The sequence below is a fragment of the Drosophila teissieri genome, chromosome X (genome assembly GCF_016746235.2).
Source record: "Drosophila teissieri strain GT53w chromosome X, Prin_Dtei_1.1, whole genome shotgun sequence".
Taxonomy (NCBI): domain Eukaryota; kingdom Metazoa; phylum Arthropoda; class Insecta; order Diptera; family Drosophilidae; genus Drosophila; species Drosophila teissieri.
In genome coordinates this window covers 12,060,095-12,074,508 of record NC_053034.1, presented here as the reverse complement: position 1 = coordinate 12,074,508, position 14,414 = coordinate 12,060,095, and the positions used below count along the sequence as shown (strand labels likewise).

General features: G+C 37.5%; 3 protein-coding genes across 4 annotated transcripts; 2 read left to right on the top strand and 1 right to left on the bottom strand.

Annotated features, from left to right (window-relative positions):
- Positions 1-23: 23 nt before the first annotated feature.
- LOC122623531 (splicing factor U2AF 50 kDa subunit) lies at positions 24-2,312 on the bottom strand. The gene is made up of 5 exons (XM_043802737.1): positions 2,155-2,312; positions 1,001-1,564; positions 841-929; positions 656-778; positions 24-571 (listed from the first exon to the last, which is right to left on the bottom strand). Exons 1-5 carry the CDS (start codon positions 2,165-2,167, stop codon positions 110-112), a joined length of 1,251 nt encoding a protein of 416 aa, XP_043658672.1. The 5' UTR covers positions 2,168-2,312; the 3' UTR covers positions 24-109.
- A 313-nt stretch (positions 2,313-2,625) lies between these two features.
- Positions 2,626-4,569, top strand: LOC122624408. Its single transcript, XM_043803930.1, has 8 exons — positions 2,626-3,312; positions 3,376-3,484; positions 3,542-3,677; positions 3,738-3,882; positions 3,935-4,011; positions 4,081-4,196; positions 4,251-4,365; positions 4,433-4,569. Exons 1-8 carry the CDS (start codon positions 2,666-2,668, stop codon positions 4,531-4,533), a joined length of 1,446 nt encoding a protein of 481 aa, XP_043659865.1. The 5' UTR covers positions 2,626-2,665; the 3' UTR covers positions 4,534-4,569.
- A 244-nt stretch (positions 4,570-4,813) lies between these two features.
- On the top strand, positions 4,814-14,206 carry LOC122623346 (protein no-on-transient A). Of its 2 annotated transcripts, XR_006326398.1 has the most exons (6): positions 4,814-5,256; positions 6,240-7,500; positions 8,145-8,447; positions 8,516-8,571; positions 9,681-13,764; positions 13,996-14,206. XR_006326398.1 is itself a non-coding variant. In XM_043802439.1 (5 exons), the coding sequence occupies exons 1-5, from the start codon at positions 4,912-4,914 to the stop codon at positions 9,786-9,788; spliced, it is 2,073 nt and encodes a 690-aa protein (XP_043658374.1). In that variant the 5' UTR covers positions 4,814-4,911; the 3' UTR covers positions 9,789-13,988. The 2 variants fall into 2 exon arrangements, 1 of the variants encoding a protein (XP_043658374.1); XM_043802439.1 differs by lacking the exon at positions 13,996-14,206 and having other exon boundaries at positions 9,681-13,988.
- The last annotated feature ends 208 nt before the right edge of the window (positions 14,207-14,414 follow it).

The window sequence follows — 14,414 nt, the reverse complement described above, 5'->3', positions numbered from 1 at the left end:
CTTTCCCTTTCTATTTCATGGTATTTTCGTAGTCAATTCGTAAATTGTTACTTTTATTGTGATATTTATTGGACAATCGGTGAATGTGAGAAATATGATTTACTTGTATTTAGAATTCGCGTCTATGGTACTTGTCAGGATCGAAATATGATGTGACCACAACGCGGTCGCTGAATTTGCGTCCGGTAAGTGCTTGCTGCGCCTTCTGACAGTCGAGAACCGAGTTAAATTCGACAAAGACCTTGCCGCATCCCGGAACTTCTACGCCCTCGATGGGACGCGGGATTTCCACGCTCCGCACAACTCCGTACTTCGTGCACTCTTCCTTGATATCCTCCAAAATATCCTCGTACTCCTCCTCGTCCCGCAGTTCATCGGGCGTGACCATGTTGAGCAAGCAGAGTACCTCGGTTGGTGGTCCAGAGGTCACCACATTTGACAGGCCCGGCACTTGTAGCATTACGGACTGCGTGGTGTTGGCTGCGTTCTGGGCATTCTTGGCGCCCACACTGGCTCGTTGGACAATCAGTTTCTTGTCACCCAGCTGCATTCCGTTCAGGCCAGCAATTGACTGCAAATTGTATTACGAATTAAAATAGAGAAAGAGAGAGAGAGTTAATATTGTATTTGTTTGCAATTTGAAGTAGTTTCATACCTGATCTGTGATGCTAAGATCCACATATTCACAGAAAGCATAGCCTTTGCTTAACCCAGTAGCAGCATCCTTAACAAGGTTAAAGGCTCGTAGCTTGCCAAACGACAGAAGCAGTTCCTTAACCTAAAAGAGAATATGAAAAATGTTTTAAAGAATACAAATAGCCCATAAAATGTTGAACCAACCTGATCGTCGTTTAGATAGTTCGGCAGACCTCCAATGAAGATTTTGTGAGGCGAGTCCGGGACCACTGTCGAAATAACACCACTGGAAACTGTTGTGGGATGGAGGATTTGATTAGACCTTGTAACAACGAAGTGAAAAATAGGGATCTTGGATACTTACCAACAGCGGGCTTTATTGCCGGGGTGTCTGTAATACCCGGCATGGGCTGGTAATCATGCGGACGCCTGATCTTTAAGCTCTGCCCCTTCAAATTGATGCCATCGAATGCCATTGCCTGGGTGGTTTCATCAATCGAACGGAATTCGAGGAAAGCAAAGTTTTTGTCCAAGTTGATCTGGCAGGCCAAGACGGGACTGCCGGCCGCCTGAGCGAGGCCAACTAAATGCATCTGTTGGTTGAAGAACTCCATCATTTCCTCCTCGGTGACGCCAAACGGAATGTTGCCGACATACAGGCGGCGCGCCTGTCGGGTAATCGTTGATCCGACCACGGGCACCGCCGTTTGTGGCGTATCCGGCACAACGCTGGCCGGGATCTGTCCGGACGCCTGCATGGCTTTGTACTGCATTGGGGTGATGTGCTCGAATCCCGGCGGCGGCACATCCCAATAAAGCGAGGGCTTGCGCCTCGAGTTCCGGTGGTGGCGACGATCCCTGGAGCGTTCGCGATGGCGGTCACGGGAGCGGGAACGATGGCGGCGTCTTTCGCGATCTCGTTCACGGTCTGCGAAAATGATATGCAAGCATTAAACAAATTGATTCTCCAATCGCGATTTTCGCAAATGTGTCCCCAGAAGTGCACGCAAATGTTGCCAGCTGCATACACACTGATTCACGTATATACACATGTAAGACTTATACATTGATATATTTTGGTGCATGTTTCCTGTGCTTAAATGCGTTTATGGTCATAAAAACTTCACTTCATTGTTTGTACGCAAATATTTACGGTTGAAATTTATTCTAATCTCAAAATGCACTGTATTTCATTAAAAATAGACACAAAAATCGACGTTTGTACATATGTATGTATATATGTATGAATGAACAAACCGCCGAAGCAGAAAAAAAAAACAACCGGTCTAGAATGAATGCGAATATTATCAAAAACCTAATCCAACAGACCTTTTTAACATATAACATAATGAATCAAGGAGCAGACTCTAATGCCGCGATAAACAAATTCAGTTGCACATTTTTCCCTTTCTTTGCATAAATTTATAGTTGTATGTATGTATACACATACATCTATTTATCCACACTTGGGCATCAAATACAGTGCGACCATTTACTTGCACTGTTAATTCAACTCACCATCATAGCCCATTGTTGTTGCTGAATCAAATGTATATCTCTTTTAACGAAAACAATTTTTACTATATAAAATGCTGATGAAAAATCTATCCCTCTATTGCGTATATTAACACAGATACCAGTGAAACGACTTAAAACAGAACACGTGAAAACTGAAAAACAATGGAATGGACCACCGATGGCAGAGTGCTTGCAGTTTATCGAACTGTGGCATTTTCGGAGGTATCGCTGAACGAATTATCGACATGACCTTAAATTGTAAGGTGTAAAACCTTGGATTAAGATGAATTACTGAGACCTAAATTATTTTTGTAACTTGTTACACAAGAAAATACGTTTAATCAATGACATAGAAAAATCTGTAACTATTTTATTCCCGCTGTTCTCTTAATAAAAAAGAAAACTGTGACGTCACGCTGAATTGTACACCACCTTCTCAAGCATGCTGCAATTGTTTTGTTTTGATTGAGAGAAGAAATACCGGTGTTTTTGTCATTGAATCGATTATATTATGAGCATTAAGATATATCTACCGTTCAACCATTATTACCTTAAGAAGCCCACGAATTTGTATGGTCAAGTGCAGATAAATGAAGATAATGTCGTATCGTATTACGTTCTGGAAGCATCAGATTTGGAGTTCAGTGATAAGGCCATACATCATGAATCGGGCAATATGCGTTTCCTGGGCTCCATTCTCAACGAGGATTTCAATGCAGATCAAAACCAATATCTAAAGTTCAATATGCGACTGTGCTTCACATACAATAGCAGTCAGGCGAATATAACCCTGGTTTACCTCGGCATTACACCCGAATATCTGAAGCACATTAAAGTAATCCTGTACGATAAACAAATGGTACGAAATCTGTTCGTACCTGGGGAATCTGTGAATGGCCGATCCTTAGAATACAATGATAATGATAACATTGATTGCGACTTTTTGGAGCTCTCTAGACTGAATCAACCCACTGTTGAGACCCCAAACAATCCAAAGTATAATGCCAAAAAGAGTATCCAATATGGGTTCACACTCATTGCCGATTCTCCAATTAAGATTTTTGAATATATTGCTGAAAATGTATTTGTTAACAGCATTATGGTTCATACAACTATTTATAAGCATTTTAAAGAATGGCAGACAGCATGTGATAAAGGGTAATTGAGCTAAATCGATGGTACTACATTTCATATTACTATTACTAGTTTTCTATCAAGCAGATCTCGACCGGCTAATATATCACTTGATAGAATACTGGGGATTATATTGATGATAATACTATTTTCCCTTGCAACACAGCCAGGTGATTTTCTAATACAAATATCTCATGTAAGTTCGCTATCCAAATATTTTTGTATTTGACATTTATTTGCTGATTTATTCTAGTATGTCATTGACGAATTGTACAGCCTGTTAAAAGTATTAGAGGGCAGTCCCATTGGCCTCAAGCTAAATATACATTTAAATAATTTCTTTCTCGACTGCTTTAAATATCATATTGAGCTGTGGTCAACATTTTTGGGTAAGTATTCCGTCTACTTAAAATCAAGATGAGATGGTTAACATTGTTCTTTTACTACAGATTTTATTGAACCTTTAGTGCGACAAGTTTTTTTGGCCATCGGAGTGATTGGGTGCTTGGGTTTCACATTCCAGATAGCATTACTAGTGGATTTAATATCCATTATTGGGTTACATTCGCATTGCTTTTATATTTATACCAAAGTGTAAGCATCTGTAACATATACCGGACTCTTTTAACCATTATTATTTTTATAGCCTTTACAATGTGGAAAGAAGAGGTCTTTCTGTTCTATGGCAAGTGGTTCGAGGCAACCGTTACAATATTTTAAAAGGCATGTTTTATGGTTTTGCTAATATATAAAAGCTTTACGTTCAGCTTAACTAATTGTTATACCTTTCAGGCCGCACAGAGTCCCATAACTATATGAATCGGCAATTATATCTAGCAACAATATTCTTCTCGGCCATTCTTTTTTTGTTTCCGACTACTCTTGTCTACTATATAGTTTTTGCTGCTGTAAGTTTTAATAGAAACTTGTTTAATTTGACTATAATACAAGTCTCTTTATAGCTAAAGGCGCTCACATTTGCCACTCTTAGTATATTTGATTTTTTGCGAAGAAAACTAATCTATCTCCCGATTGAAGTCTATATAAAACGGGTTCTAAGAGGTTGTAATGATTTAGGTAATTGTATGAAGAATGTGGATGCATAAATAGATATTTATATTATGACTTTTCCATTGACTTTCAGAATCTATTCAAATCAAAGATGTTTCACACCACGAAAACGCTTTTCTGTTGCACAAACAACAGAAAACCAACGTGACAGTGTATAAAATTACAACTTTTTAATCCTAGCAATAAATAAACTACAATATAAGATGTTTCTAAAATACATGTAAATATTACATATTGTAACTTTATTTACTCAAAACATAAAAATTGCATTAATAATAAAAACAACGAAAATAGCAACTATAGTTTGATTTCGCATTTTTAACAGCAAAATGTATTCGACATCTTTGTTTTTTTTTATTATCTATTTATCGATATCATTTTTGTTCCATTTCACACAGACCAAAATCGGCATTGTGCCACCACCTATGCTGTATACGTCTAATCGTTTCAAGTGCTTTGTTCCTTTACATTCAGTTTTTCAATTTTGAGGACAGTTGTCAACGAGTTGTTGCAAGCACTTTTAAATACAAAAAAGGATATAAAATTAATAAAATGGAAAGTGCGGGGAAACAGGACAATAACGCCACACAACCGTTGCCCCAACGCCAGCAGCGGGGAAATCAGCAGGCCAACAAAAATCTCGGAAAGCACAATGCTCAAAAACAAAATGATTCCGTGGATGGATGCCCGGCTGAAAAGAAGTCGCGATTCGGTGGTCCAAATGCCCAGAATCAGAACCAAAATCAAAATGGTGGTGGTGGTGCAGCTGGTGGCCCCAATCAAAATAAGAACTTTGGAAACAACAAGGGTGGGTTCGCTGGAAACCGCAACCGCAACAACAACAACAATCGGGCTGGAAATCAAAACCGGACTTTTCCAGGCACTAACAATGCCAATGTAAGTTATCTAATTTTGATATATTTGATTAGATTGTCGCGGGAACTTAATTGCATACAAATATTATGTATTCTTCACCTTTTTCGGGTGTACTCGCCACATACATCTTGAAACAAACGTATACATACATGCATATATTTGCCGTTACTGATAATTGTTGCAAATTTATTTATGTATAAATGTGCATTTATTTAGCGATCATATGCGTGTGTATTTGTATCGAATACATACAAAATGAACAGTGGTAGCCAAATGTGCAGGTGCATGTAAATACATAAGTACATATGTATGTGCAACATTTTTTAATTGGCCAATACGTATTTATACCCACTGTATGGTCTTCAGTAATTTGTATTGATTTTCACTAATACTATAAATCCCAAGAACTTTTTAGTTATCAAAGCATATCTTGTACACATAGAATGACACAAAGTTCTTTTGAAGGGAACATAACGTCTTTATAGGAATAAGACCTCCATACATGTTATGGTGAATTAAAGGGCTTAATGGAGCAACTTAATGGTTTGCTTATTGGAAAAATTTATTGACGAAGACCGATTTTGCCTCGTATAGTGGACTTTGCTGGGATTCAAAAGTATCGCGTGCTTATTGAACTACAAATAGTAAAACCTTAAATTAGTCTATAACCTGTTTACACTCGCACTTATAGCATTACATTAATCGGATAATTGGTGCTAGATAGTTTTCATAACAACCACAAAAAAATTCTGAATTGTGTACATATCTAGAAACTAAAGATGTTTTGGGAAACAGAAACTAGATTCTGTTGAATTCTATCTCTTAGCCTAAATGGGGGGATAGTAAATACCTCTACGTTTTAGTGGCCCGTTTGTAGCGCCAATTCAATCCGGTGTTACATCAGTTTGTATCCAAACTGTGTAACTGTGAATTGACGGCACTCCAGATGTGGGTTACATACCAATCTCATATTGTACTGATTCAACTGTATAACACAAATATAGCAAAAGCCCAATAACGAAACATCAAAGGCGGACGGTGCTAATGCACCTGCCAAGAACAATGAACCGCCAACTGTAGCTGCTGGCCAAAATCAAGCGAATCAGAACGCCAACAAGGGCCAAAATCAACGGCAAGGGCAAAACCAAAATCAAGTCCATGGTCAAGGGAATCAAGGAGGACCTGGCAATCAAGGAAATCAAGGAGGAGCAGGCAATCAAGGAGGCCAAGGAAATCAAGGAGGACCAGGAAATCAGGGAAATGGTCAAGGATTTAGAGGTCGCAACGTTGGTAACAATCAAGGTGGCAATTTCCCCGGAGGTCCGCAGAACCAGCAGCGTGACAACAGAAACCGGGGTGGTCCACGCCCTGGCGGAGGTCCTGGTGGTATGATGAACAACACCAATATGGGTGGTGGAGGTGGTGGTCCGCGCGGCGGTGAGGACTTCTTCATTACCCAGCGGTTGCGCGGCATGGGTGGACCCACCTTTGAGCTGGAACCGGTGGAAGTGCCCACGGAGACCAAGTTCTCTGGACGAAATCGTCTCTATGTGGGCAACCTGACCAATGACATCACCGACGATGAGCTGCGCGAGATGTTCAAGCCATATGGCGAGATCAGCGAGATATTCTCGAACCTGGATAAGAACTTTACATTCCTAAAGGTCGACTATCATCCCAATGCCGAGAAGGCCAAACGCGCCCTGGACGGATCGATGCGAAAAGGTCGCCAGTTGCGGGTACGATTCGCCCCCAATGCCACCATTTTGCGGGTGAGCAATCTCACGCCGTTTGTGTCCAATGAGCTGCTGTACAAGTCCTTCGAAATCTTTGGTCCCATCGAGAGGGCCAGCATCACAGTCGACGATCGTGGCAAGCATACGGGCGAGGGTATAGTTGAGTTTGCCAAGAAGTCATCCGCCAGCGCCTGCCTGCGACTGTGCAATGAGAAATGCTTCTTTCTGACTGCTTCCCTACGGCCGTGCCTGGTGGACCCGATGGAGGTGAACGACGACACCGACGGACTGCCGGAGAAGGCGTTCAACAAGAAGATGCCCGACTTTAACCAGGAGCGGAGCGTTGGTCCGCGCTTCGCCGATCCCAATTCGTTTGAGCACGAGTACGGATCGCGCTGGAAGCAGCTGCACAATTTGTTCAAAACCAAGCAGGACGCACTCAAACGCGAGCTGAAAATGGAGGAGGACAAGTTGGAGGCTCAGATGGAGTACGCTCGCTATGAACAAGAAACTGAACTGTTGCGTCAAGGTCAGTATATGTCACGATTTAATCGGATTTTCCAAAATCCAATGCTACTTTACCAATTTGCCTATAGTAATAATAAAAATAAAGTGTTTAAATGGTTAACGCATCATATTTATATTGCTCCTTTCTACCAATTCTTACAAACGGCTTAGCCCGCTTTGCATTCCCCTCAAACAAAGAGAAGATCTCTAAAAACAAATATACATTCACAAAGTATTTTATTTGTGGTAGTTTCTTTGAAAAGCTATCCCCTTTAAACCAAAAATAAACCTATCTGACCTATACCTATCATCTACATGATCGATTTTTTCTCATCTTAACAGATATTAGCAGATATACTACCCTACCTTGTATGATAATGATTTTTGGGAAAGGTTTCTCTTGATTTTTCTTTTCTTTGGGAGCGGATCTTCTCGGTCCGTGGTTCGTCGTTAAAGACGATTTTTTACTGGATTTTTATTTTAAATAATTCAGAATATTGTCAACATGTTACACTTTAAATTAACGACAGTGTTTTGCTGTTCACATGATTCTGGGCTAATGGAGCTTTTTTCTTAAGAGAAGACTGACTAATGTCAGCTATCAGAAATCTTCGAGCGATCTAAAATGAATTTCTTTTCTATTAAATACATACGCTTACCTTTCAGAGCTACGAAAACGCGAAGTGGACAACGAGCGCAAGAAATTGGAGTGGGAGTTGCGCGAGAAGCAGGCCGAGGAGATGCGCAAGCGCGAGGAGGACACCATGCGACGCCATCAGACCGAGATGCAGAGCCACATGAATCGGCAGGAGGAGGACATACTCCGTCGGCAGCAGGAAACACTGTTTATGAAGGCGCAGCAGCTCAACTCGTTGCTGGATCAGCAGGAGGGATTTGGGGGCGGCGGCAACAACTCCAGTTTTGACAACTTCGGAGGAAACAGCAATTCGCCATTTGAAGTTTTTAGAGGTATGCGATTCAATATCTATTTTTCGATGATCCTCTTATAATATAACCGATATTTTCTCTTGCAATAGGCAACAACAACAACAATTCCACAATGATTGGAAACAATTCTGGCCCCAACACACAGGTATGTCCAAGTCCAAAATACTATCCAACGAAATATTCAGTAGCCACCAGATCTGTGGTAGAACGACTGTCTATAACCCAATACATATACTTTATAAAAATTCATATAAATTATATACTTCTGGCAATCCTCCAGATCAGGTCAATTTCGAAAAGTTACAACCGTTTTTTGGGGAGAATGTAGAGATTCTGATAACATTATAAAAAGGGCGGGAAGCAACTTTATTCAGTGTTACACAGGAGGATTATTCTTTAAATGCGCTGATGTAAAGCGTTACAAGACATTTGCATTTGCAACTATTTCTGTAAATCAAACTTCAAAACTGGGATTCGCATACCTCTCTTCTCTTACGAACTATATATGTACTGACTGGCTGAAAGAAATGGAAAGTCAAAAGATGGCGCGAAATAATTCACCATCTTTATTCTTAAATACAATAGGAAACATCGAAATGCAAGTTTATCTCTTGGGTTTGTGAATTGTGGTAGCACTTCTCATTCTTAACCAGAGATGGGCCTCTTAAAACATTAAAACCTCAGATCATAGTTGTGTTATCATCTAGTACGTAACTATCTGTCGAAATCGTTGGAGTGTTTCGTATGACAGCAGTAACAGCATCTTCGTCTAAGGTCCATCTGCTCGAAGGTGAAACTTTAAACAATAGAAAACTATGCGAGTTGCTTAAATAGAAAAGAGTTATAAATAATTTCTGATAGCTGTTTTCATCAGCCATTTCGTTTATATCTGCAGGTCTGGAAAAATATAAATTATATAAAATTTGGGATGCATTTAGGACTTGTTTTAAGTGGGGGGCGCTTCTATTTTTATATGTATTTTATTTTGCGTTGTGATTAACATGTTTAATCATAAAACACATCAATTTATTGAGCTTAAAGTGCTTGTAATTCTTTGTGCATACGAATCAGAAGTTGGGAGTCGAAATTTGATCGGTATATTCGTTTTGGGAATATGCGGTTAGTTATTTAATAATGGGATTGGGTGTGGTGGGGCCACAGACACAAATATAACATAATTTCCCTCTTTTGAATTGGGCTCCACATGGCTAATGCAACACTCAATTGAACAATTGTATTTCCTTGCTTGAATAGGACTCCTTCGCTTTTGAATTTGGGGTTAACAATATGAACCAAGGCGGCAATCAACGTGGAAATAATGGCGGAGGAAATAATGTCCCATGGGGACGACGACGTTTTTAGACACTGGATCGATCAAACATATAAGGATGAGATTTGACGTACTCTCAAATATTGATAACATTTCACATTTTAACTTTGTTCGCTTGCGAGCAAACAGAACGAACTTGCTTAAAAGGATCGTCTTGTCGAATGCACCCAAATATGATTTGATTTAATATTTAGTCAAATATTATCAATCGTCTATCGGTCATACATTTTAGAGGCAACTAACAAACTATGAGTAATGACACGCAAAGGATGAACCTTACAAAATATTATACAATTTGAATCCAAAAATGATTGCTTATAAGTGCAACGCTGCACCAAAAAACGAAATCATTACGTACATATGCTTAATCATACCTATAATTTAAGATTATGTATGTGTCGACTACATTCTCCAGTAATTTAATTCTTTTTGTCCATCATTCAAATGAAATATATATAAAGATATATTGCTAATCGACTTATTTGAACATAAAACAAAATATAAAATAATTGAAAATAACTTCGAGGTTCTGGTGAGTATTCCGGATGAGCGCATGGACTTGATCTGGTCTGGATCTTTCATCTCATTCGATGTCCACTAATGGATCTTTCGGTTGTGCAGAAATATTCTAAGCCTCCCCAGTATTTTGTTGATCCCTTCATTAAGATATGATTAACAACTTTGTTTCTGGGAGTAGTCCAATTACAAGACTAAACATTTCTTCAGTCTAAATTACATATTATTTTCTGTAAATTTGTTATTGTCCATTTCAACTATTGATCTGGAAAATAAGAACTTTTTCCGCATTTCTAACATTAAGTTTGGTAATACTTTTATTTCGCTTTTTTTTAATGTTTTTTTTGTTAATTTTTTGTCACCTACCCTTTTTTTGTAAACTATTCTTGCTATTGTGTATTTGGTAGAAAGATTTATCAAAACTGAATATTTTAGTATGTATATGGAATTTTTGGAAAATGATTTTCGTGATTGGGGAAAATGTAAGGGGAAAAACATTCAAACGCTAATGGATTGAAATACATTTCGCTCCGATTTTGGAGGCTACTTGAAAACATTACATTGTTAGACCTGGATTTCGGTCATCTACGCCGTTTTCTTGCAATGATTCCCATAAATCCCAGATCGCTACGAAAAATTTTTGTGTTAACCTTTTATGTTGCTTAAAAATACATAGGTAGACCCACATAGCAACAAATTAAATGTAGATGTTATTAATTGTCATACAAATCATTTTAATATATAATATTAGTATATGGAAAATACTTCTTTAATCAAACAAACACTGAACTTTGAAATCAAACATGAAATATTTACTTTTGGATGAATTCTGGGTGTTGGCACAGAAAATTAATTTTAATAAATTAATAAACAATGCAGTGTATAGCATCTCTTTCATTTTTTTAATTTTCCGGGATGAAAAATAAACCGAAATGGACTTCCAAAGTTCCCATGCGAACATTACAATGCCATATTGGAATGAAGATGTCAACTTATGTTATTCGGGTTTTACCTGTACTTATTATATTAATATTCTTATACCCTTACAGAAAGTATTTTTGTCACAAGTTGCAACGCTTCAATGGAAAAAATTCTTAAACAGCATCTCACCATAGCAATTTAACTTTACGATTGACATTTCAACAGTTTATTCGGGGTAGTATTTCTTTGAAGTTTAAACGAACGCTGTAGTCGAGTACCTCGACTATCAAACACCCTGTATTCTGAGGGGTGTGATGGTATACCAGCAGCAGCGACTGTTTCCGCGCTGCACAGCCGTCTGGAATCTGTCTGCTTAATCTATATTTTTCGCTCAAGATACGGACAGACATACGGACAAACAGTTGAGTCGACAAGAAATCCCCATCAATTAATTACAGATATCAACGAATCTAGTATACTCTATTACTCCGCGAGTAACAGGTATATAGACTTCCAAGATAAAACTATCGGATGGGTTCTTTCTCCTCATATCCTACGTATTTCTTTGCTAGTTTTTGACTACCAATTGACCAACAAGTTGGGCACAATATTGTTAGCATTTGGAAAATGTAATTATCAAGATTATTTCTCTAATTAATAGAATTTGAAGCTTAAATCTTATATAAATGTTTAAAACTAATAAAAATAACAAGTATTTTGGCTTTGTGCTTTCTTCATTTTTTAACTTCTATGTTTTAATAATGCCCTCTTATTTATATTACTCTCGCATTGTAATACTTATTTGGATAAGATGTAACAAGATAAAATGCTTAATCTGACGAAAATCAGTTATGAAGAACAAAGGAAAGAATTGGCACACAAAGCAATGCATTGCATATGGTTTTTAGCAATCAAAGGCGATAAATTGTAGTAGTTATTGTGGTTTCTGGGGAAAAAGGGGGGTATTGTGAAATGATGAAAGTGGGTTAACAAAACAACGTCTCGCGATTTCCCATGAAAAATGCTCTCTGAGAAGGATGAATATTTCAATGCCATGGCGAATGGGAAAAGGTAATGCCTGCCCTTGTAAAATTTTTATTAATTTACCTCCATACAGCTAAAATAATTTAATTATTTTCATATTCAAGTTTTTTTACAGGTTTATTTAATGAATGTATGATGACTTGCATCGTATTGCATGTACAATGACATTGGAATCTTTTTAGACGGAACGTCGCTCTATTGCACTTGGTGTAATATTGTGAACACGATTAATATTTGCACTTTTGGGATAATGTCTTATATGGCACAACTATCCATTTAGGGATCGAAACCGATTTCTTCTGCCAGCAAGTAATTGCACAATGAGAAGCTTTGCTGTACCTCTACACAATTTATTTTGAAGAGGCCTGAACTTCGGGTGCCTTTTGCTGAAAAGTAGGGTATACTACCTTTCGGCCTTCGGGTAGCTTTTCCCTCGCTTATTTCTCATTTTTCTACTCCTTCCAATCTTTTAAAACAATACTGGTTTCAATAAACTATACGTTTAAAAAACATCTAGGCGCTACTGCTTCTCGCCTATTGTATAATTTTATCACCAAAGAGGGCATCAATGAATGATTATTAAATGTTTTAAAAGCAATATGTTGTGGCCATTCATATTGATTGAAACATGAAACTTCCAGCTAAGTTCATTATCATACGACTAAATTATGCAAAATAATGCACATCAGCACATTAGTGGGCGAATGTCAGGAGTAATCTATGTTTATAACCAAAATAATGATGTTTTATCCATCTAAATTGAAGTAGAAATTGGCAAAGGATATCTGTTCTTGAGTTACTAATCTTTTCTTCTAACTTCCTAAAAATAAAACAGTGATTCAGTCTTGCTTCAACGGTTTAAAACTACAAAACTGGATGGTGTCCGTGTCAAAAAGTAAATGGATAATGAATTTTATTTGTTGTTTTTTTTATAATAAATGGTGGGTAGTCGGTTTTGAATTTTTTTTAATATTCCAAAAGCTCACAAAGGAAAAGTTTATCTGAATTAGTATGAACTTGTACTTTTACGCATTAATATATTATATGTATATTAATATATCAAATCAAAAAAATCTCTTAAATCTTCTTAACTCAGTCTGATAACTCACAACTAAATGTATTGCATTTAAATATGCATTGTATATTGATATACAGAAATACTTTGGTTATGTAGTATTGTAATAAAATGCGTTCGGCGATCAATCAAACATACGATAATCAAGTATGAGTATGTTTATTTGTTTTAATGCATTCAATCGAAAATAGATTATTGCCCAAGACTGCCTATATAAAATATTTACTAAATTGTAATGACCGAAATATAACTAAAAATGTTCGTTTTGTGGATGAGATTCTTCCCAAAATATTTGCGTGTGGATTTTTGGGTTCGAGTCAGCGATTAGCTGTTTTTTCGATGAAACTCTTCAGCTTTTGCCGAAGATGATATATTTTCAAGATCGCAATACGGTGTCTTTGCTCGCAAATGAAGTCCAAATCGACTGGCAGCAAAGCGCTAACTTATATCAGGTAATCTATGTTAAAATGCCTCCAGCACTTTTAAGCTATAAAGTGTTTCTTAAAGAAAATTAACATTGTTCGATCAACGTTGCTTGGTTCTATAAGACCCTGCAACGTGGGCCTGCTGTCGATTTTCGGTTTTTTTTTTTTTGTATTTATTATGCAGCACTTCCTTAACTAAGCTGCATCATCAGAATACATACTACCAGAATTGTTGACTAATCCAGTTTATGTTTGCAGGAGATCAAACGTCTTGACGATCCTATAAATGGCACTACTTCAAACTTCACCCTACGAGATTTGGATTCGCATATAATGGCTTTCATATTGGAACAGTTCTCGTCTAATGTGATTTATACAAAAATTGTACAAATTGTTGGTGGCAACATTAAAAACCGCACTCAGCTAAATGTTGGATCAAATATTATTAAAAAATGCATATACAATTCCATTTGGCCAATTGTTTTTTAATTATGAGGGACGGACCTGCGATAGGCTGAAATGAAAAGCTGATTTAAAAAAAATTAAAACATGAATCAAAATAAATAATATTACTTAATTTGTCTACGTAAAGCTTTAATTTAACGTGTAAATAATATTATTTAACGGTATTAATCAACGACTGTTTACTAATGATACCAATCTGGCAACACTGGCAA